Genomic DNA, 24,299 nt, shown 5'->3' on the forward strand with positions numbered 1-24,299 from the left:
TGAACTTGAGGACGAGATCGGCTGAGTGCGTGTCATCTGCTAAAATGGAAGACATATAAGGCGACAACTGTAGACGGGCGCAAGCAGAGTAAAATAGGAGCACTCACGTAAAAGGTGTCTCACCGTCCACAGTTGAGAGAAGTGGGGACAAGAGGGCGAGGATTGCCACTTAAATGATGTCGATGGCTAAAAAGATGGTGCCCTATCCGGAGTCTAGTTAAAATTACCTCCTCCCGATGACGAGCTTGGGAGGAAGAGGTCCAAGCACAGGGAAGAGCTTTCACGTCCCGCAATTTATTATTGGAAAGTGTAGACCAATGTGCATGCCATAAAAGAGAAACACGATGACAGAAAACAGTCTGTAGATCGGCAATGGGAACCATGCGAACAGCAGGCCGAGGAAGAGAGACTGCAGCCTTGGCCTCGTTTCCACGGACACCAACCTGTCCTGGGATCCAGAGGAATGCCACAGAGAAACCCCCCAAATGGAGCAAGTGGAGGCAGTCCTGAATCCGGTGGGCAGAGGGTGGACAGGATAAAGAGCCTGGAGTCTGAGGAGAGAGCTGAGAGAATTTGAGCATATAATACACTGTATTCGCTGATGGCGATGGGTGTATTTGACAGCCTGGAGAACAGTGTAAAGCTCCACAGTAAAAACCAGACACTGGTCGGGAAGCCAAAATTGATTAGGGGTGTCACCAACAATATAGGCACTCCCAACACCAAATGATGTTTTTGAGCCGTCAGTGTAAATAAATGAGGCATCCTTCATTTGTGCGCATAGAGCAGCAAATTCCTGACAATAAATGAGAGAAGGGGTACCATCCTTGGGAAGCTGACAAAGGTCACGGAGCAGGCAGGTCCGGGGGCAGGGACAAGGCAGTGCTGTACCCCAGTTGTCAAGAAAGTTTTAGGAAAGTGGAAGGAAAGAGAACGCAGCAGTTTATGGAAGTGGATTCCCGGTGGCAGTAGAGACGAAGGGCGGCCTGCATGCCCTAAATCCAAGGAGGCGTCGAAAAAAGGACATGGGACGGATTAGCAGGCATGGAAGACAGATGGCTAGCGTAATGACTCAGAAGGACAGGCCACCGATTGGACAGTTGAGGTTCAGCAATCTCAGCATAAAGGCTTTCCACAGGGCTGGTGTAAAAAGCTCTAGATGATAAATGCAATCCACGGTGGTGGACAGAGCCGAAACACCAAAGAATAGACGGCCAAGCAGAGGAGTAAACTATGCTTCCATAGTCCAATTTTGAGTGCACTAAGGTGTGATAGAGGTGGAGAAGGACCACTCGGCCCACTCCCCAGGAGGTACCATTCAGAACACGGAGGGTTTTGACGGATCACAGACAGCGAGCCGAAAGATAGGAAACGTGGGAGGACCAACACAGTTCTCTGTCAAACATAAGACCCAAGAATTTAGCGATGTACGCGAACGGAAGGTTGACAGGGTCTAGGTGTAGGGAAGGCGGAAGAAACTCCGTACGACACCAAAATTGACACAAACGTTCTTACTGGGAGAAAATCAGAAGCCAGTTATGATGCTCCAAGAGTGGAGGCGATCGAAACATCGTTCAAGACATCATTCAAGAAGGGTGGTCCATTGAGAGCTGTAGTAGATCGCAAAATTGTCCACAATGAGGGAGCCCGAGACATCGGGAAGGAGACAATCCAAATTGGACTTATGGCGATGGCAAACATTACAACACTTACCATGGAGCCTGGGGTACCCCATCTTTACCGAGCGAGGTGGCGCAGTGGTTAGACACTGGACTCGCATTCGGGAGGACGACGGTTCAATCCCGTGTCCGGCCATCCTGATTTAGGTTTTCCGTGATTTCCCTAAATCGCTCCAGGCAAATGCCGGGATGGTTCCTTTCAAAGGGCACGGCCGACTTCCTTCCCCGTGCTTCCCTAATCCGATGAGACCGATGACCTCGCTGTCTGGTCTCCTTCCCCGAAACAACCAACCAACCCCATCTTCTTGGGAGAAAGTACGGGAGAGAGTAGTGTTCAACTGCACTTTAAATGTGCGCTCTGCCATAAATTCATGAATAAAAAGGGGCAGCCAACCTCGAAAGCCCGAAGAGAACAGTGTGTGGAGAACGCCTGTCCTCCAACAGGTATCGTATGCTCTCTCAAGATCAAAAAATATTGCTACCGTTTGGCGTTTCCTGAGAAAATTGTTCATGACGTAAGTGGAGAGAGCAACAAGATGGTCAACTGCAGAACGATGCTATCGGAAACCGCATTGGGCAGATGTTAAAAGGCTTTGGGACTCCAGCCACCAGGCTAAATGGCAATTCACCATACACTCCAAAACCTTACATACACTACTCGTGAGATAAATGTGGCAATAGATAGAGGGGAGATGTTTGTCCTTTCGAGGTTTCGGAACAGGAATGACACTAGCTTCCCACCATCTTCTGGGAAAAGTACTGTCGGTCCAAATTCGATTATAAAGGCGAAGTCGGTAATGCAGACTATGGTATGATAAATGCAGCAACATTTGGATGTGGATACCATCCGGTCCTGGGGCGGAAGACGAGAAGAGGAGAGTGTGCGTTGGAGTTCCCACATGGAGAGAACAGTATTACAGCTTTCGCTATTTTGAGAGGAGAAAGCAAGAGAGCGCACTTCCGCTGCACGTTTCTTTGGGAGAAAGGTTGGCGGGTAATTTGAAGAGCTAGAAATCTCAGTGTTGACCCAATGAGTTAGAAATTGCGATGGGGTCCACTAAGGTATCATGTGCGTCAGTGAGCCCAGAGGTCGGGGAGAAACTAGGCACGCCAGGTAACCGTCGAATTTGACTCCAAACTAGTAAAGAACTCCCAGCTTGCCTTCTTGCTATCGCAGATGACGCGACGGCATCGCGCACGTAACTGCTTGTAGTGGAGACAGTTGGCCAAAGTAGGATGGTATCAGAAAACGCGAAGAGCGCGTCGCTGCTCGCGTATTGTGTCACGCACGCCTAATTTCACCAAGGAACTGGGGTGGGGGGTGGGGGCAGGGGAAATCGGAGGTGGGAGGTATTGAACATTTCGCTGCTGTATGAATAACTTCTGTAACATGAGTGACCTGATTGTCAACGCTAGGAAAGTGACGGTCATTGAATGTCGCTAGAGATGAAAAAAGTGTCCAATCGGCTTGGGCAAACTTCCAGCGTCTCGGGCACAGAGATGGCAGTTGTGGCTGCAATCGAAGGACACATGGAAAATGGTCACTTGAGTGTGTATCAGCAAGAGTGAACCATTCAAAGTGCTGAGCTAGCTGAACAGTACCTACCGAAAGGTCCAAATGAGAGAAATTCGTCTTGGAGGCAGACAAAAATGTAGGTTCCCCAGTGTTGAGGCAAACGTCAATCAATTGGGAGCCTTGCGGACAAGGATGCGGAGATCCCCAAAGCGGGTGGTGGGCACTGAAGTCCCCAACCAGCAAATAGGGGGGGTGGGAGATTACCAGGGATATGAAGGAGATCAGCTCTTGTCATCAGTGTTGACGATGGAATGTATACGGTACGAAAAGAGGTGTATCCAGAAAAGGAAAGACAGACAGCAACATCTTGGAAGGAACTGTTTAAGGGGATTGGGTGATAATGGACAGTATCATGGAGAAGAATCATAAGTCCACTGTGCACCAGAGGGCCATCAACTGAGGGGAGATCAAACTGGACTGGCTGGAAATTAGGGAAAACAAAGCAATCGTGGGGATGCAACTTTGTTTCCTGAAGCCAGAATGACCGGTGAGTAGGATCGTAAGAGGATCAACAATTCATCCTGATTGGCTCTAATGCCGTGGATATTCCAATGGATAACTGACATAGGATGGACAGAAAAGGGAAGAATCTTACCACGGTCGCTCCCAACTCAACGACTGCTGAGAGCCGGCAGCCGACAGCACGGAATGGCATTCAGCCAAAGGCAGGAGATCCTGATCCATAGGTTGTTCGGGGGCAGCTCCCGCCACCAGCGGTCGGCCAGTCGATTGGCTGCCAGCAGTGCGCCTTGGCGACACGGAAGATGGCCGAGGGCAGTTACCGCCAGGTGGCGCTGTAGATGAGACACGCCGTGGCGGAGGAGGAGAGGAACTTGTTTTCTTATGAGCCTTCTTGGAAACAGGACGTTAATATGAGGGACGAATCGACGTTTGTGAAGTTGGGGTACGTAAAAAAATCTTCGCGAGTAGGCTCTTTTTTGGAAGTCCGGGTGTCTGAATTTGGGGCTCATGATTTAGCAGGAGCCGATGAAGGGTGAGCCGTAGAGTGAGCAGGTGATAGTGGGAAGGTTGAACGGGCAATCTTGGCACTGGCTGATCTGATGACCGTGGCACTAAAGGTGAGATTATAAGTCTGTGTGGCTGCCTCCTTAGTAGGCCGAGGAGATGCAAGGACAGTGCAATATTTACCTGCTGGAGGCACAGTGGGCTTTATACTGGCGAATAACTTCCGAACAGCAAATGTATACAGCTTTTCCTTCACTCTGATTTCCTGAATAATTCGTTCATCTTTGAAAATAGGGAAATCTCGAGAGGAAGCAGCGTGGTCACCTATACAGTTGATGCAACGAGGGGATGGAGGTGGACAAGCACCCTCATGGGCATCCTTGCCACACGTAACACATTTGGCCGGGTTGGAACACAACTGGCTGGTATGATTAAACCACTGACACTGATAGCAACGTGTAGGGGTGGGGATGTAAGGGCGAATTGAAATTATCTCATAGCCCGCTTTAATGTACGATGGAAGTTGAACTCTGTCAAACATCAAGAAGAGAGTACGGGTCGGTACCAAGTCCTTGTCAATCCTTTTAATGACTTGATGTGCAGTCATTACACCCTGGTCCGACAGGTAGTTTTGAATGTCCTCATTGGACAATTCATCGAGTGAATGTGTATAAACCACCCTGCGTGATGAATATGAAGTGTGGTGTGCTTCCACCCAGGCAGGAGAAGTGTGTAGCAGTGTATGCAGCAATTTTTGTGCCTGGAGGGCACTGACTGTTTCAAACAACAAGGTACCATTTCGTAATCGGGTACAAGACTTTACAGGACCTGCAATGGCTTCGACACCTTTCTGAATAATGAAAGGGTTGACTGTGGAGAAGTCTTTACCTTTGTCAGACCAAGAAACAACGAGGAACTTTGGCACGGATGGAAGAATTGTCCGTGGCTGTGACTCATCTAGCTTTCGCTTGTGGGCAGAAGTTGTAGACATAGAGGAAACCATTGCAAAAGTATCCCCCATGATTACTGGCATATTTGATGGCGCGCTCCTTCCTCGTGGGAGGCCTCTCTGAGGGCACTCATGCCTTAGGTGTTTATCCACACCTCAGGTCACACCTCCCGAGAAGGGACACAGGGACCAATCGGCACGTTCGGAAGGTACCAGCTTGGGTAATCACCCCTCCCTGGGTCTGGACATTACCAGGGGGTACATACGTGTCCTACCTGTTCACCTGGGGTGGGGAATTACACGTTACCCCGGCACAGGCTATGTGTGGGAATGCGTGGGTCAGCATTTAGACACACACAGAGGGGAAAGAAAGAGAAAGTGAGGAAGAAAGGAAAGGAAAGAAGAGAGGTCTCAAACACCGCAGCGGAGAAGAGGGTAAAGAGAAGAAGCAAGGAAAAGAGAAGGACAAAGGAAGGACAGAGACTTTCCACCATAGAAAGCAAAGGAGAGAGAGTGTCTTACAGTTACAAGCGTCCATCTCTGGGCGTAGGCATGAAACATACTCCCATAGAGGGAGAAGGGGATGGGAAGAGGCGGGGGGGGGAGGGGGGGGGGGGGAGGGGGGGGGGGGTTTAGGATGTGGGAAAGGAAGGTATGCAGCCCGGAAAGGAAAGAGAGCCGCACAAGCTCGGGGTCCCGTGCTCGCCACGCATGTATCCACAAAAGAGTTGTGGACCCCCTGAAGGTATTGCTGGCATGTGAGGAGTTACAGTGTGAAGCCCAAGTGCTCGAATTTCACTTAAGGTGTCCCTTATTTTCTGAGTTCAATATTTATAAGTGCTCACCCTCCAATATTGTTTGAATGCCTCCAAAATACGTTTGCACAAAATTTTGTTGCAACTGGAGCACTGTAACTAGTGCTGACTTAGTGCGAACTTGACTGTATGAGGAACACGATATTCCATATTGTTCGCCGAAGTCGCGCTGACACCACCTCAGAATATCTGTATGTGCACATGTAGTGCAGTCAGTTGTTCCCCCCCCCCCCCCCCCCCCCTCCCAGTTGCTACCTTAGATGTGACTTCAATTACACAGCACCACGAAGCATGTGTTTTTAATAAGAGAGAGAGAGAACACCAGACAAATGGACACAAATTACCATCACACGAGCACTGGAAGTTTTACTTTGTAACATGTGGGAAAGATAATTAGCAGTTTGTGAAAGTGCTAATCTTGTGATTGGGGAGTGCATTATAATTTGGGAGAAAGTAAGAATTTCAACTAGAGTTACTCAGTATTGTTAGAAAAAAAAACTTATTAATGTACATACAGTGAAGGGAAAATTGCAAAAAAGTTTCAAGTTTCAAGATGTGTTTAAGCACTAAAAAAAAAAAAAAAAAAAAAAAAAAAAAAAAAAAAATTTATACGTAATTTGGAGAATTTATTTGATATCGCACATACACATTCTACAAACAAACAAGTTGGAAGAAGACAGGATGGTTTTACTTTGACAGAGAGAGCCAGGGCATAAAGGTTACCTTGCACGAGTAGACTGAATACTTGAGGAGAAAGGAGAAAGGGAGAGGCACAGAAAACTGGAAGAACAGAAGAGGCAAGAAAAACACAACAGCACAGCATCTACTACTTCTGCCGAGCTTCCTTCTTCTTCATTTGAAGAATCAGGTAAAGCACTTTCCAGTTCGGATGGATTTGACGTTGGCGATGGTGAGTTTTTAAAATGTACTTCTGAGAGTAGTTCATTTGAGAATGTTGAAGGGCGAGATACTACAGATTTTATTACCAAAAAATTAGGGACTGCCTTGGAAGAGATTCTGTACGTATTCTCCAGGCGACAGCAGAGGACCTTGGTCACAATACTGAAAAGCTCTGAATTAACAAATCATCTCTAAATAGAAGCAGATAGAAAAAGAGAAAAGAAGGTTGTTGTAATTTCCCATGCCATCATTACATATATGAACTTATTTTAAAAAGTGTATTTTAATGTAAAGCAGTCTTGCCATATCAATGTTTAGATATTTACGGGAAAACTGGAGAATTGTCAGTGTCAGTAATTTTCAAACACTGGAAAAAGAGATTGTGGATTTGTTTTTTAATGAGACAGTAATTAAGGAGATATTACAGTTTCACGAAAGTGAATTAGATAAACAAACAGCAAGAGGTGATTACCACGAACTCATTAAGCTCTGTATAATATTTGTGGAAGGAGACTTTGAAAACAAATTTCTACTTGACCACTGCATCATGCAACACGGATCGCAAGAGCAATTTATTGCTTAAAAATGTTTCTACTAAAACCACAATTTGAACTAGCCACTGAAAATAAAAATGCATTGAGAGACCTGTCTTTCTTCATTGTATGTGTTTAAGACAAACCATGGCTTCAGTGAACTAGAGCTACAAAAGCTCCTAATCTGGATCTTTCTGCCTCTTAGAAGAACTGAAATTATATCAAAGGATAGATTCCATGGTATCAAAAGTAACTATAAGGAAATTTAGTCATCATTTGTTTATTCATTAGAACAGTTCTGTCTCTTTTTTGCTGTTTGATGATGATAAATTAGCACAAAAAACAAACTCAAAATGGTAGCAATTTTGGGCAGAGAAAATCTAGAAATGGAAAAGAGATATATACATTTTTGTGGAGAACTGGGTGGATCAGTACATGGTAAGTTTAAAAATTTCTGATAACTATTTATTAATGGTTTAATTCATTATTTTGTGACTCCGAATTCAATCTTTGAGCACATATGAGGTGCAAAAGGCATTTGTGTTGTGCAGTGTTCAAAAATATCATAAACTGTACCCAGATTGCAAGAAAGAAATACTGAAAATAAAATATTATAAAGAATACTAAACACATCCTAAAAAGCAACATAAGGGGAACCCTAATATATATCTTACACATACGACGCTTTATAATGACCATGGAGGTGTAATCAGACAATATCAACAAAATATTTTATTCCTGTTCATTGTGGCAACCTATAGACATAGAAATAGCTCTCTCTCCACTGTCAGAACTAATAATGATGATGATGATAATTATACAAATTGCTTGTTGTTCAGAATTCTAGCACTGTTATACAAGCTGCTACTGTCTGGCACTATTATTTTGAACCAATAGAGTGCAAATCCAGATTACAACTGACTACGTAACATTACTCAAAGTTATTAAGCAAATTACACTAAATTACACAGGAATTATCAGAAACTGCAACTCACATACCCAGAAAAATTTTCATTGGACAAAACTGAGCGACGTCCTTGTGAAGATTTATTAAATTCTTGTGTGTGCTCAGATGATGCATTTCCAGACTCTGGCAACCAGCGCCACACGGTCTTCAGTTCTCCATTAACGACACACTGTTCTTCCTTAATACGTGGATCATTGTGTCTAATAAAATTAACAGCTGACGTCCAAACCAAAGCCATACCTAAAAAGATTACAATAATTATTGAGAAAATATGTACTGCAGTAACTGTAACACAGAGATTCACAGTTTTGTTATCTCTTTCCATGCCTATGCTTCCACTAGGTCTAGTGAACAGGTTATCCCTTCCAGTTATAGGAAGGATGTTAAGCATGGAGATACATTGGTTCTGTCAAGTTTAAATACAAAATCTAATTAACTGCATCTCAAATGCATGTCTTAATTATGACTGCCATTCAGAAAAATTTCAGATAAGCCATATGTAAGGGTGAGTAGAGGATGATTTGAGCAGAAATAGCCACCAGTCATGATTTGCTTCTTTTTTTTTCTATAAGATGTTTTTTAAGTAACTGCAAAACTAATCATCAGATGATGGCATTTATTATGCACTACTTCATGAACCATCAAAGCTGTAACTGTGTTGTAGAAGAAAGGAGTTCTGTAACTTTTGTGATGATCTTGGGTCAAAAAGATTATATAACAATGCCCATGATGGATAAATGAAGGTAAACAGGAGTATAAATGTACTAGCATAGGGATGCTGGAAATTTTTTAAAATTCTTATATCAAACACATATATTTTACACACACTACATTACTTTTGCCCAATACACTGCAACTTTCAATGCATTTGCTGTTTCTTAATGAAGTTCATCTTCAGTGTTGGAGTTTGGATGCAGTTGGCATTGAAGATATGATAAAATTCTGGTTGTCTTCTCAATTGTACTAAACATCATCTTTTATCTGTGTAGCTCCATTTTGCCACATTAACCTTTGATTTGCCAACTCCAGATCTCACTCTATTTCGGGACTTCCAAGTCATCCATTTCTCATCATAGTCAAAGTCCTCCATAGTTGCAACCTAGCTTTTTCAGTGGCAGTTCTAAATGCCACCAATGTTCTAAGGAAACTACTCCTTGACTTCAGTCATAGTGCATGAAGTTTGTGCCTGTACAGAAGTTGGGTTCTCTCCTGCTCCACTGTCTTTAGTCATTCACAGCAATTTGATTGGAGTGGATTTCAAGCAACATGTTATGATTCTTCAAGTGCTGTTGAGAGCTATGTGTACCTAGTTTGGCATGTGTTGAATTATACCAAACAGGACATGCATACTGTACCCACAGAATAGCATAGAGCCACTGCAGAAGTTTGTATAAATTCAGGTTGACTACCCTACTGTGATTTGGCCAGTTTCTGTACAAGACTGTTTCTGTTGGAAACCTTTGACTTGCAGTTCATGCAGTGCTTCTTGAGAGGAATAGATCTGTCAAGTGCCACTCCTAGATATTTTGGGGTCTCACGGTGTTCCAGTTTGACAACTGACTATACTGCCTTCAATTTGCCACTAGCTTTCCCACTTCTCAAATGAAAAGCACACACACTTGTGGCCTTGAGAGGTTTGGTTTTAATTTGTTTGGACTGTAGTGAATGGGAAGTTGTTCAAGGGCATTCCCGACGGTGTTCTCCACTGATTCAAAATCTGTGCTCTGGGTGACTACAGCAAAGTCATCAGCATACAAGATGCTTCTGCTGTTGGGTGCCGTGGTACTATGAGTTTGTCGTGTGTGTGTGTGTGTGTGTGTGTGTGTGTGTGTGTGTGTGTGTGTGTGTGTGAGAGAGAGAGAGAGAGAGAGAGAGAGAGAGAGATGGCAATTACTGGTGACAGATTAAGACGAAATTTCGCAGACGTTTGTCAGTTGGGGTGGGGAAATTACATTAAAATTTTCAATGACACACACAAGTCTTAATTGCTATAACCAGTTGGTGAGCTATGATGGGACAATAAGGAACATGCCAAGCTTCCAATTTTTGAGCTCTGATTCAACCCTGTCTTATGATTTTGATGAAACCAGTTTTTAACGTAAAATATTTTTTTTCCCAAAATATGATTACAGTTTCCAAAAAATTATAATTATTTATTTGATGTGGAAGAATTGGCAATGTGGAATATGCTATTCATGTGTTTTGCTGCTACTTTCATGACAGCTGGCATCTGACTGCTCGAGAAAAGTATAAAATTAGGTTGATGTTAATCAATAATGATTTTTTAGAAAAATGAAGTTTACAACATACATTTCATTACAAAGCAATATAAATTTTAACTACCAACGATATAGAAATGTTTATTTGGGTTAATATTCACAATTTATTCACCGTAAGATTAAAAATCATCAGCTGCTGCTCTTATTAGATTACTAATAATAGTGCAAGTAAAATAGTAGTTGTACAGACATGAAAAACACCCTTTAATGTTTGTAATACATCTGCTGCAATATCGACACTTGTTTCCTATACAGTCCCACAATGGTTTGTCAGCATTCAAAGTAGAATAATCTATCTTTTGCATATAACTATATTAAAAAAATGCATGACACCTGCAAATATCTTTCATTATAGTTAGTCTATGTATCATGATGTCAAGTTTTCTGTAGTCAAAGAGCAAATTAGTAAATTCGAACACAATGCTAATCTAACAAATAAATGATCAGTAACTTCAAGTAGTTATACTTATTTAAATGCTGATCTTATCTGAAGAAGATGGTACATTTTATATTTATGACAAATGGTACCATGCAGTCACTTTTTGTAAAGGTTTTTCTCCCTTTTTCTGAAATCTGCAAAGGGATAAATTTCAAAGAAAAAGAAGAAAAGTCTGAGTGCTGGTGATAAAATCAAAAAATCTGAGTAGGATATGATATGAAAGTACATAGTGAATAGAGAAAGTGGGCCGAGATGCTCTCAAACAGGAAAGTTTGGCAATATGGTGATATTTTTCTAGGTAATGCAAAATATAGCATCGGAAGTGGATAATATGGGTGAACCAAGTGTAAGAGAGACCAGAAAAGGGAACAGTGACACCCAAAATGGGTTTATAATGGTAAACAGAACATCATAACACTAGTAATCTCACAGACGAACACAGTGACTCATCTATTGTTTTATTCTGCATTTTGCGTTACTCTCTCCATTTCCTTAGCACACCCTGCTCTTGGCACTATTCCCACCAAGACCTTACTTGTTATCTCTACACAGAATTTATAACCCCAAGCATTTTCTTTAAATTACTATAAAAAGTTTTTGCAAAGAGAAAATGAAGCTAGTAAATATAATATTCCACTATTTAGTCCTGTAAAAATTGGTTTTATAATTTTTTTTACTTCCATTAAAATTTGGGTTCTATTGGAAGATAAATGTTATTACTATTATTATTTTTATGTTAGTTTATTCTTGTAAAGCAATAATGAAATCTAAAATTAAACAAAAATTTCAGATGTGAGGTGTGTTCAAAAAACAATGAGAATTTTTGTTTTGTAGTATGATTTTAAATAATTTATCTACATCAATGTCACCCCCTTTCAAAATAGGAATTATTAGATATTATATACTTATACCACCATTTCTCCAATCCCTGAAAAACTTCTGGAACACTATCTTTGTGATAGCTTTTAGCTCTCAGTGATGCATTTTTATTCTCAAGAAAAGTCACATGGGACCACGTATGGCAAATATGAAAGCAGAGGAATCATTGCCGTGTTGTTCTTGGCCAAAATGTCATTTCAGAATTTATAACCCCAAGCATTTTCTTTAAATTACTATAAAAAGTTTTTGCAAAGAGAAAATGAAGCTAGTAAATATAATATTCCACTATTTATTCCTGTAAAAATTGGTTTTATAATTTTTTTTACTTCCATTAAAATTTGGGTTCTATTGGAAGATAAATGTTATTACTATTATTATTTTTATGTTAGTTTATTCTTGTAAAGCAATAATGAAATCTAAAATTAAACAAAAATTTCAGATGTGAGGTGTGTTCAAAAAACAATGAGAATTTTTGTTTTGTAGTATGATTTTAAATAATTTATCTACATCAATGTCACCCCCTTTCAAAATAGGAATTATTAGATATTATATACTTATACCACCATTTCTCCAATCCCTGAAAAACTTCTGGAACACTATCTTTGTGATAGCTTTTAGCTCTCAGTGATGCATTTTTATTCTCAAGAAAAGTCACATGGGACCACGTATGGCAAATATGAAAGCAGAGGAATCATTACCGTGTTGTTCTTGGCCAAAATGTCATAAAGAATCAATTATGTGAGTGTAGGTGCAACATTGTGGTGCAAGAGCCATAAACTGTTCAGGCACAAACCTGAGCTGCTTTAATTGCTTTACGCACACAGAGTTGAACTTATCTGTGTAGTACTCCTCATTGACTGTTTGATCTTGTGGCAAGAAATCATGATAAACTATGCTGTTAAAATCTAAGAACACAGTGAGTACAACCTATACATTTAAGTATGTGTCAAACTTTTATCGGTCTTTGTGATATGGAATGCTTCCAGGGATGACTGAGACTTAGTCACATCCAAAAACCCATGTTTCATCATCGGTTATGACATGTTTCAGGACTTTAGGATCACTATCAACTTCATCTAACGATGCAGTTTCTGTATGAAGTTCAACAATTTTGGAACATAATTTGCTGACACACACACACACACACACACACACACACACACTCATGGCATGAACCACCTGACATGCCAACATTAGCAATCAGTGACTTCTCTCATTGTGAGTTAGCGACTCTTTTCACTTTTTCCATGATTTTATTGGATGATTATTTGCTGGAGTATCCAGAGTGTTCATCATATTCAATGTCTTCACAGACTTCTTTGAAACACTTCTATCACTTGTAACCTCTTGTTTCAGTCACAGCAGACTCACTAACTCTAAAACTTTACTGTATTCAATTTTGTTCTTATAATAAAAATTAATATAAATTCTGTGATACATTTTTATAAAGCATGAATAATCACTGATACTATCAAAACATATGTAACCATTTTGACAGCTAACAATGAACTAAATATCTGGTATGCCTAACACTGCACAGATATTTTTCAGGTATGTTTTTCAACAAACAATGAAAAAATCTTGTGAGACTGGCTAATAAAACCTGCAAAACTGCAAAATTCACATTACTTTATGAACACACCACATCCATTCAAAGGTTTTCAATTGATCATATTGTAACTACTGGAATCTTCAATGACTGTATTATCTCTCAATTTGAACCACGAGGTCAATTGTGGCAGCCATGTGATCTTGACTAGTCTTGACAAGGAACAATTATCAGACAAATTTGTTGATTAACGTAGCAGCTGTCAGAGGTGTACAAAACTGGGTACACAACTGTACATTAGCTTCCAAGGTGTATTGACATCATGGCACAGGAACAATGGCATTATCTGTCACATAAAGTTGCCTGACAGAATAAGAATCTCTGGAAACATGAGGCTTAGCTTCACAGGTCTTATTAGCCCACTTTCAAGAAAAGATTCTGGAATGGCACTGACAACGTGATATGATAGACAGTAGCTGTGACAGGAACTAAGACATTCCCAGAATGTCTTAGTTCCTGTCACTTCATGCAATTCAAATAGCCCCAGAAAGTTATGGGATTTTCCTGCAGGACTACACATACATTCTTACAAAAAACTTAATTAGTTTGATGTGCACCATGAATATGATGGATATTTCTTTTTTTTTTTTTTGTGGATGAAGGTGATTAGGATCATGGACTTTCTTTGTGCCACTTTCCTTTAATATTAAACCGCTCTGGTAACTGTCTTTGGTTATTTCTCCTGATCAATTTGCCATTCCTAAATTTCAGATGAATGAATTTCCTCATGCTGGATAATTACTGGTTTAATACTTGACAATTTCAGATACTTCTTTATTTCCAAAATTCATTTCAGTATCGCCATTTTGCCTTTCTCCTCTGAACATTAACTATCTGTTCTGTTTCATTCTCTTGCTACGAACATAAAAGTTCAACTGCATTTCCAAGTATCATTGATAATGTCTGTGTACTGTTTGATCTCTTCTTATTCTAACTGCCTATGAATTTCAGTCCCAGAAATCACACACAAACTGTCTGTTGTCTTTTATTGGTAATACTGATATTTGCATCCCTTTTAAAACTAAGCATTTTTTATTTGAGATATTCTAGTCTATATTTGTGGTTTTTAAAAAGCAAACAGGCCTAATGTAGAATGAAATTTTCATTCTGCAGTGCAGTGTGCACTGACATGAAACTTCCTGGCAGATTAAGACTATGTGCTGGACCAAGAAACAAACTTGGGAACAGAGTTTGAGCCTCGGTCCTGCACACAGTTTTAATCTACCAGAAAGTTTCAAGTCTAATGTAGTCTACCTTTTTGAGTGAAATTGCAGACCACTATTCCTGCAGTTTTTAAGGTGATTATTGTCATTATTGTTGTTGTTGTTGTTGTTGTTGTGTGGTGGCATTTAAAACGCCATGCTTGTCCAGGAAGCGACAAGGGGGAGGCACAAAGGGAGCTAAGATGAGCTAATACCCATGTACACACGTTAAAATATCCTACATAGCCATCTTGAAACACATATTACATTTAACAATATTTACATAGGAACTACATTCCTCTCATTGGCTGAAGAAATAGAGGGTACATAAACTTCCTGTTGCCCATTTGTCAGAGCTGTATGGCACACATCTTACTGCATGCCACAAGCGCCAAACACTGGTGGACCATTTTGATGAGAAGGAACCTATGCATTATAGGAATGAGCTACAGCCCCGACGTCTAATTTTACTTCCCCTCAGCTGTGTGACACACAGGGAACATCACAGCTACACTCCTGACTTCACTGAACACAGTTTGCCATTCTTCATATCCAACTATTCTTAAACCCACTGATGCACGATTCTGTGGCTCTAAAGTGAGGTTATAGCATGTAAGGGGACAATACACTGAGCTCTATCATACTTATAACCTACCAAGTTCTGGACACATCCACACTGTTAAAAATAGTGATCACTTGTTCACTAAGTATTCACACTGGGGTATCCTTTCGTGATCTATTCTACCTGTTAGTATATTCAGATAGTGAACTGGTATATTGCAGGCTAGTCATAAATCACATGCCACTGTGTAGTGGCTGTGACAACAGAACAAGATGAAAGGATAAGAGATCACCTGCATAAAGCAATCCTGCTGCAGTCCTGACTGCTCTGGAAACAAAGTTCGTAACAAGTTGATGCCTGGGGAAAGTGGACATAATGCCTCCTAGGAGAGCAACTGGTAATGGTAGTTGATAAAGGAGATCAAGGAGGATATATTTGTTGAGAATTTCTTCGGATGGGAAGCAAAATGTTGGACGGTATAATAGATGTGATGTGCACTTGTGCAGAAACAGCTTGAAGATCATTTGTGATAATCACCATCAATAATTTATTCCACATTTTGTTATATCTTAATGAAGTTCAGGCTGTATACAGAGGATGGACAAAAATGTGGAAACACCAAAAACACACCACCTTATCATGCCTAATATGGTGTAGGAAACCCAGTGGTCTTCCTGTCATCTTGGACTGGATAAATACAGGACAAGTATGGTTTTCATGGGAATCTTATGCCATTATTCCTGTAAAACAGTGGCACGTTCTGGTAACTATGATTGAGGTGAATAGCAATCGTGTACCCTTCTCTCCAAAGTAGACCACTAAGGCTCAATAATATTGAGATATGGTCAGTGCAGTCACCAGGAGAGATGTGGCGATTCATCATCATTTTCACAAAACCAGTCCTAGATGGTGCAAGCTGTGTGAACAGGGATTCTCTTGTCTTGGAACACAGCATCACTATTGGGGATAAACAATATAGCATGAGAGGACGTGGTCAGCCAAAATGGTCACATAATCCTTGGCAGTAAAGCAACTTTGCAGAATAACCATGGGTCCTCCCCAAATCATCACCCAAGCCCCACCATGTTTTGCCCTTGGGACATAAGCATGGCCAGAAGTTGGAAACAGTGTGAAACAAGACCCACCTGATCAAATGACTTCCTTCAATTGCTCCATAGTCCAGGTTGTGTGTCTTTGGCACTACGTTTCTCAGGTACTGGCATTTGTATCACTGATAAGTAGTTTTGGAATTCTGGTTCAACCTGAAATTTCCTGTTTCTGGAGCTTCTCCCTGCTTGTTGTCTCACAAATGTGACATTCAATTCTGCAACAACTTTTTCAGCTGTTGTCCCCTATTTTTTTGTCACAATTCTCTCCAATGACCGTTTGTCACAATCACCCAACACATACCTTTGTCCAAATTGTGACTTAGCAGATGATATCTATCCACTTTCCTGGATGAGGTATAAATCATCGATATTAGGCTTCTTGAGACACACAAGGCTACCTTGCTTACAGAAGCACCCATCATACAAGCACCAACGATCTGTCCATGTTTGAATTTATTTACCTCAGACATAATACATTCACAACTACACAGAATGATGTTCTGATCACAAGTGACACTTGCAATGTATTGAGAACATTGCAAAGATGCTATTCATGATAAAATACAAAAGCGCAACCTGCCAGCTTGGCTAGTATCTGTGTATCTGTTGAAGTACGCATTTCTCGCAGTGTTTCCATATTTTTACCCAACCCCTCAATCTTTGTCACACGGGAATCAATAACTTTAAAATCTCTCTCCTGTATACAAAAACACTAGGATCATTTCTATGTCAAATGTTCCACGCCCCTCCCCCCTTTTTCCAAATCTCCCCCCACTTTTCTCCTATTTATGTGGCCTTGTTGCTATCAAACATACCTCTTCCAATGTTAACAACATGCACTCCCAACTTATTCCTTACTACCTTCTAAAAATTATCAGTTATAATGACCAACTGCTATCTTACACACAATCCTTCACCAAACAAATCCCTCAGACAGCTAGTGGCAACTGCATGTGGTAATACGTTCCTAGGACATCTGATGGAGACCTCCTCATATACAAAATATTCCAAAACCTCACATAGGTCAGGTCACATATTTATGATATGCACTCGGGAGTAAGACACCCAGTCCTTGTTCCTCTGGATCATTATCTTTCCTTCAATGTGTTATACTTGAGGTGCAAATACCAAAATCCAGAATGTTCAAATGTCTACCACTACCATCTGCAGTACTTCCTCCTTTGCACCAACACACAACATTACTTGACATTGACATCCACTTCAATGATAGTTCTGTTACTACTGCTCTCCAAATAAAACCTAACAACCACAAAAAATACTTCTACTTTGACAACTGTGATACATTCCACACAATCGATGAAGCTTTACACTCGTGGACAACATATCTGGAGAGGTAAGGAATATCTCCTCCAATGTGCCGAATGTCTCATCGGTGTGTTCGCAGACAGGCATTATCAATAAAGTTGACCTGTATTCGTTTATAATACGAACAGTCTGTCAGTCACTTTTGACATGATTCAACTTTTTAGTGGCTGAGTTCATACTACTGTGCTAAATGGAGCAGTGGTATTTTAACAAAATCATACCTCTCAAAAAAAATCACAATTGCAAATGCAGTTGGCAATCAATTCACAAGTTCTTTTGGTCCCTTCTTATTGTAATGCAACTCACTGGACCAACATACAGGCTCAGATATAGTTTGGAAGGTAGTCGTGGCTGTTGCATTCTCTCCTGAAGCACGTTGACCCATACCTGTTGTACCTGGTCCTTGATGATCAAGGAACTGTAACTAGGTTGGAGCCTGTATCTATGATACATTTAGCTGGGGTTAGATAGAGAAAATGCCCTATCCATATAAGTAATCTGCTACAATCCAGGAAATTTACTGACAATATTGCCTGTCAATAAGTGGTTCCTGTAAAAAACTGTACCAAAATGTGGTGACATATAAAATCTGTAATCAATCATAATTTTATGAAATTATATGGTTCCAGAGACCTTTCCAAGTCTCAAACATCTATGATGTACATATACGAGGGTTGGAACTTAAATCATGGCAATTATTTATTCACAACCAATACAAAAAGAGTTACTTCTTTGCACCTGCTACTGACCTTCAAAGCAGTCACCAGCGATGTGTAGAACCCATTGTCAGTGAAATGGAAGGCGTAGTATATCGTTAGCAAAGTCTGTTCTGTTGATGGTGTGAATGGAGCAGTCTACTGTCTGTCAAATCTCTGGAACAGTTCTGAAGCGAATGCCACGAAGTTTCCTTCATCTTCAGAATCAAATCAAAGTCACAAGAACTTAAGTTCGGGGAGTATGGTGGACAGTACAGTACTTCCCAGTCCCATCGGCCGAACAGAGCAGCCACAGCTTGCGCCGTATGCGCCCACGCATTGTCATGCAATATGATGGGTGGGTTGAGCAGAAAGTGTCGCCACTTCTTTCGCAAAGCTGATCGCAGGTGATGCTCCAAAATCAAACAGTAATACTATGATCCAGAATGAGATTCTCACTCTGCAGCAGAGTGAGCACTGATATGAAACTTCCTGGCTGAATAAAACTGTGTGCCCGACTGAGACTCGAACTCGGGACCTTTGCCTTTCGCGGGCAAGTGCTCTACCATCTGAACTACCGAAGCACGACTCACGCCCGGTCCTCACAGCTTTACTTCTGCCAGTATCTCGTCTCCTACCTTCCAAACTTTACAGAAGCTCTCCTGTGAACCTTGCAGAACTAGCACTCCTGAAAGAAAGGATAATGCGGAGACATGGCTTAGCCACAGCCTGGGGGATGTTCCCAAAATGAGATTTTCACTCTGCAGCAGAGTGTGCGCTGATATGAAACATTATGGAAACATCCCCCAGGCTGTGGCTAAGCCATGTCTCCGCAGTATCCTTTCTTTCAGGAGTGCTAGTTCTGAAAGGTTCGCAGGAGAGCTTCTGTAAAGTTTAGAAGGTAGGAGATGAGATACTGGCAGAAGTAAAGCTGTGAGGACCAGGCGTGAGTTGTGCTTCGGTAGCTCAGATGGTAGAGCACTTGCCCACGAAAGGCAAAGGTCCCGAGTTCGAGTCTCGGTCGGGCACACAGTTTTAATCTGCCAGGAAGTTTCTGTAATACTATGCATTGACTGTCTCCCGTGGAGGAACGTAATGCATTAGGATAACACCATCACAGTCGTACATGCGAATCACCATAACTTTCACCATACTGGGGCTCTGATGCACTTTCAACTTTTGCAGCGACCTACAATGACACCATTTGTTGGATTGGTGTTTCAGTTTTGGCTGGTAGAATATGGCCCATGTCTCATCCAGTGTTATGATATGACATAAGAAAGCCTCTCCTTCGCACTCACAGCACTCTAAGTGCATCTGAGCAGCATCGTAACACATCAATTTCTGCATTTCCGTCAAGTCATGCGGAACCCATCATGATGTAATTTTTCACATGCCCGGGCGTTCCTTTAGGATGCAAAGCACAGTCATATGCACTAATCCGGTTTCGTGGGCGAGCTCACGAATCATATGGCATTGATCACTGTCCACTAACGGGGCAATAGCATGTACTACTACTTCAAAGACGCTACTACGACCTGCACGATGCATGTCTGCCACAGTTTGCCGAACTTCGTAGAAGGCTTTTACCCAATGTGCCACTGTTCTGTTCTCTTGAAGACCTTGATGACACTGTCGTGCTGTACGACCTCTGGCAAATTCAATCTTGATCCGACTCTGTTGTTCCTGTTTCAAAAACATAGTTATGTTAGACCGATCGCTCAGAAGTGACTGTTTCCCTTGACTGTGTGAATGCTGGTGACGTGGGACGGGTGAGTCCATTTGCTCGGAGGTAAGGTAGGTATGTCAACAACGTGTGTTATCGGTGACAACAGTAGATCCCATTGCATAATGTCTCCACAGCAGTGTTGCCACTATTTAAGTCCCAACCTACGTATATGCAGACTGAATCAACGTATGAAAATTTGTGCAAAGGCTACAATTCGACCCCGGGTCTCCTGCTTACTAGGCAGATGCGATAACCACTATGTCACCCTGGCACGGTAGCTCTACATAACCGCACAGACTACCCTAGAATGCCTCCCTCCTCAACCCACATAACTGCATGGACCAGCACAGCTCCCTCCTCAATCCAAATGCCCATTCACATCTCAGCCCACTTGGTATTCCGTATTCCCTCCAAACTCGAACATCATTGCAGAGGCTCTCCAACTCTACTGGAATACCACCTCAGAATCTAACTAAACACGGGATGTCAGTTAGTACATCTGCTCAGTGATCAGGAGACTCTGGATCGAATCCCGGCTTTGGTGCAAATTTTCTTTCGTCGCCTTCAGTCTGCATATATACATCAATTGCAATTTTGCTTATTAATACTGAATGGCATTTTATAATTCAATTTCTCATATTAATGTAATCACCATCCACAAAATTTTGTGTTACTGTCTACCTTTGGGTTATTCTATTGCAGATGGGTAAATGTGTCAGCCAATTTAACCCCGACAAATAATGTCATGGCAAACCACCACTAAGCAAAGACTAATCATAAAAATGGCATACACATTTATACCTCTGACTTTTTACCGTACTGCGGTGCCTGTGTTGTTCAGAAGTACGATGCATTATTCCTTTGGACATGCCTACATATCCAAAGGAACAGGCAATGTGGTGACTACAGCCATTACAAAATACATGAAATGCATTCACAGTTGTGAATATGGACAACCATCAGTTGTATAATGGAATGATGTCAATGAAAATCTGTGCCGGACTGGGACTCGAACCCGGATTTCCTGTTTATTGTGAGCCATCGTCTTACCATTAGGCAACTGAACATGTTTCACAGGCAGACACAAACTTCAATATGTAAATGTCATCAACTACGTGTCCGTTATACAGCTGATGGTTGTCCATATTAGCAACTGCGAATACTTTTCATTTACTACTGTAGTTGCCGCAGTGCCTATTCCTTCAGACATGCATCCATGCCCAAAGGAGCACTGCACTGCAGTTCTGAACAACATATGCACTGCAATCATATTTATCTGCCAACACCAGGCAAGCAACTTTCAATTACAACGTCTCCCCTGTACAGGAATATACATAATGGACAATTGAGTGCAGGTTGTAGACACATGGTTGGCAACATATGGAAGTTCGGGTCTGGATGTGGAACATACTTCGATAGCCTAATAGTAAGGTGCTCCCTGCCGCCGTTGGATAAGCAGCTGCAGCAGCAAGTCGTATACTCCTAGCTCACTCATTTGTTACATAGTTTAATTCTTAATTTCTTTGCGTGTTTTTGGTACTTGCATTGTTTAATTCATAAATTTTGGGCGTATTATAGTATTTGAGAGTTGTAGCATCACGTTTTAGTACCTGAATAGTGTAAATTCGCGTAGTCGTCTGTCTTCTGTTTTTGTTTTGAACGGCCAGTGTCGGTTGGTCACAGTCAGTGTGCTCCCTGCCGCCGTTGGATAAGCAGCTGCAGCAGCAAGTCGTATACTCCTAGCTCATTCATTTGTTACATAGTTTAATTCTTAATTTCTTTGCGTGTTTTTGGTACTTGCATTGTTTAAATCATAAATTTCGGGCGTATTATAGTATTTGAGAGTTGTAGCATCGCGTTTTAGTACCTAAATAGTGTAAAATCGCGTAGTCTCCTTCTGCCGCCAAGCAGTGTGTCAGCAGTGCACAAGTGGCAGCATTACTGCATTTACTAGGCAATCTTGTATTTTAATAACCGTTTAAATTTTGTGTCGATTTGTTTGCGCTCTCTGTAGATTAGTTCAGACGTTCTTTGCACAACAGTTTTTAGCATGGATAGGGACTGCAACTGCTGTGTTCGGATGCAGGCTGAGTTGGCATCCCTTCGCTCCCAGCTTCAGGCAGTGTTGGCTTCGGTCACACAGCTTGAGGCTGTTGCCAATGGTCATCACTGTAGGGGTCCGGATGGGGGTTTGTCGGGGACAGCCAGCTCGTCCCACGCATCCCCCGATCGGACTACGACTGTGGTTGCCCGGGATACTGCCCGCATTGAGGCTGATCCCTCACCTGTGGTAGAGTGGGAGGTCGTCTCAAGGTGTGACAGGGGGCGAAAGACATTCCGGAGGGCTGAGCGGAAGGCCTCTCCAGTTTGTCTGACGCACCGGTTTCAGGCTCTGTCTCAGGCTGATACTGATCTTCGGCCTGACATGGCTGCTTGTCCTGTTCCAGAGGTTGCCCCTCAGTCTGCAAGATCCGGGCGGTCGCAGAGGGTGGGCTTACTGGTAGTTGGGAGCTCCAACGTCAGGCGCGTAATGGGGCCCCTTAGGGATACGGCAGCAAGGGAGGGGAAGAAAACCAAAGTGCACTCCGTGTGCATACCGGGGGGAGTCATTCCAGATGTGGAAAGGGTCCTTCCGGATGCCATGAAGGGTACAGGGTGCACCCATCTGCAGGTGGTCGCTCATGTCGGCACCAATGATGTGTGTCGCTATGGATCGGAGGAAATCCTCTCTGGCTTCCAGCGGCTATCTGATTTGGTGAAGACTGCCAGTCTCGCTAGCGGGATGAAAGCAGAGCTCACCATCTGCAGCATCGTCGACAGGACTGACTGCGGACCTTTGGTACAGAGCCGAGTGGAGGGTCTGAATCAGAGGCTGAGACGGTTCTGCGACCGTGTGGGCTGCAGATTCCTTGACTTGCGCCACAGGGTGGTGGGGTTTCGGGTTCCGCTGGATAGGTCAGGAGTCCACTACACGCAACAAGCGGCTACACGGGTAGCAGGGGTTGTGTGGCGTGGGCTGGGCGGTTTTTTAGGTTAGATGGCCTCGGGCAAGTACAGAAAGGGCAACAGCCTCAACGGGTGCGGGGCAAAGTCAGGACATGCGGGGACCAAGCAGCAATCGGTATTGTAATTGTAAACTGTCGAAGCTGCGTTGGTAAAGTACCGGAACTTCAAGCGCTGATAGAAAGCACCGAAGCTAAAATCGTTATAGGTACAGAAAGCTGGCTGAAGCCAGAGATAAATTCTGCCGAAATTTTTACAAACGTACAGACGGTGTTTAGAAAGGATAGATTGCATGCAACCGGTGGTGGAGTGTTCGTTGCTGTTAGTAGTAGTTTATCCTGTAGTGAAGTAGAAGTGGATAGTTCCTGTGAATTATTATGGGTGGAGGTTACACTCAACAACCGAGCTAGGTTAATAATTGGCTCCTTTTACCGACCCACCGACTCAGCAGCATTAGTGGCAGAACAGCTGAGAGAAAATTTGAAATACATTTCACATAAATTTTCTCAACATGTTATAGTCTTAGGTGGAGATTTCAATTTACCAGATATAGACTGGGACACTCAGATGTTTAGGACGGGTGGTAGGGACAGAGCATCGAGTGACATTATACTGAGTGCACTATCCGAAAATTACCTCGAGCAATTAAACAGAGAACCGACTCGTGGAGATAACATCTTGGACCTACTGATAACAAACAGACCCGAACTTTTCGACTCTGTAAGTGCAGAACAGGGAATCAGTGATCATAAGGCCGTTGCAGCATCCCTGAATATGGAAGTTAATAGGAATATAAAAAAAGGGAGGAAGGTTTATCTGTTTAGCAAGAGTAATAGAAGGCAGATTTCAGGCTACGTAACAGATCAAAACAAAAATTTCTGTTCCAACACTGACAATGTTGAGTGTTTATGGAAAAAGTTCAAGGCAATCGTAAAATGCGTTTTAGACACGTACGTGCCGAGTAAAACTGTGAGGGACGGGAAAAACCCACCGTGGTACAACAACAAAGTTAGGAAATTACTGCGAAAGCAAAGAGAACTTCACTCCAAATTTAAACGCAGCCAAAACCTCTCAGACAAACA

The 24,299-nt window shown here is 42.1% G+C and overlaps 1 protein-coding gene across 4 annotated transcripts in view; it reads right to left on the bottom strand.

The window, feature by feature from the left end:
- The window catches only part of LOC126183804 (inner nuclear membrane protein Man1), a 364,252-nt gene that overhangs the window by 74,837 nt on the left and 265,116 nt on the right, over nt 1-24,299 (bottom strand). For all 4 annotated transcript variants that reach the window (XR_007536817.1, XR_007536816.1, XM_049926053.1 and 1 more), the window contains exon 8: nt 8,418-8,625. Coding sequence is in view for 2 of the 4 variants with exons in the window: in XM_049926053.1 (XP_049782010.1) it covers nt 8,418-8,625 (208 nt within the window). In the remaining 2 variants the exon portion in view is untranslated. The remainder of the gene's footprint in view (nt 1-8,417; nt 8,626-24,299) is intronic.

Source organism: Schistocerca cancellata, chromosome 4, assembly GCF_023864275.1.
Source record: "Schistocerca cancellata isolate TAMUIC-IGC-003103 chromosome 4, iqSchCanc2.1, whole genome shotgun sequence".
In the NCBI taxonomy this organism is placed as follows: Eukaryota; Metazoa; Arthropoda; class Insecta; order Orthoptera; family Acrididae; genus Schistocerca; species Schistocerca cancellata.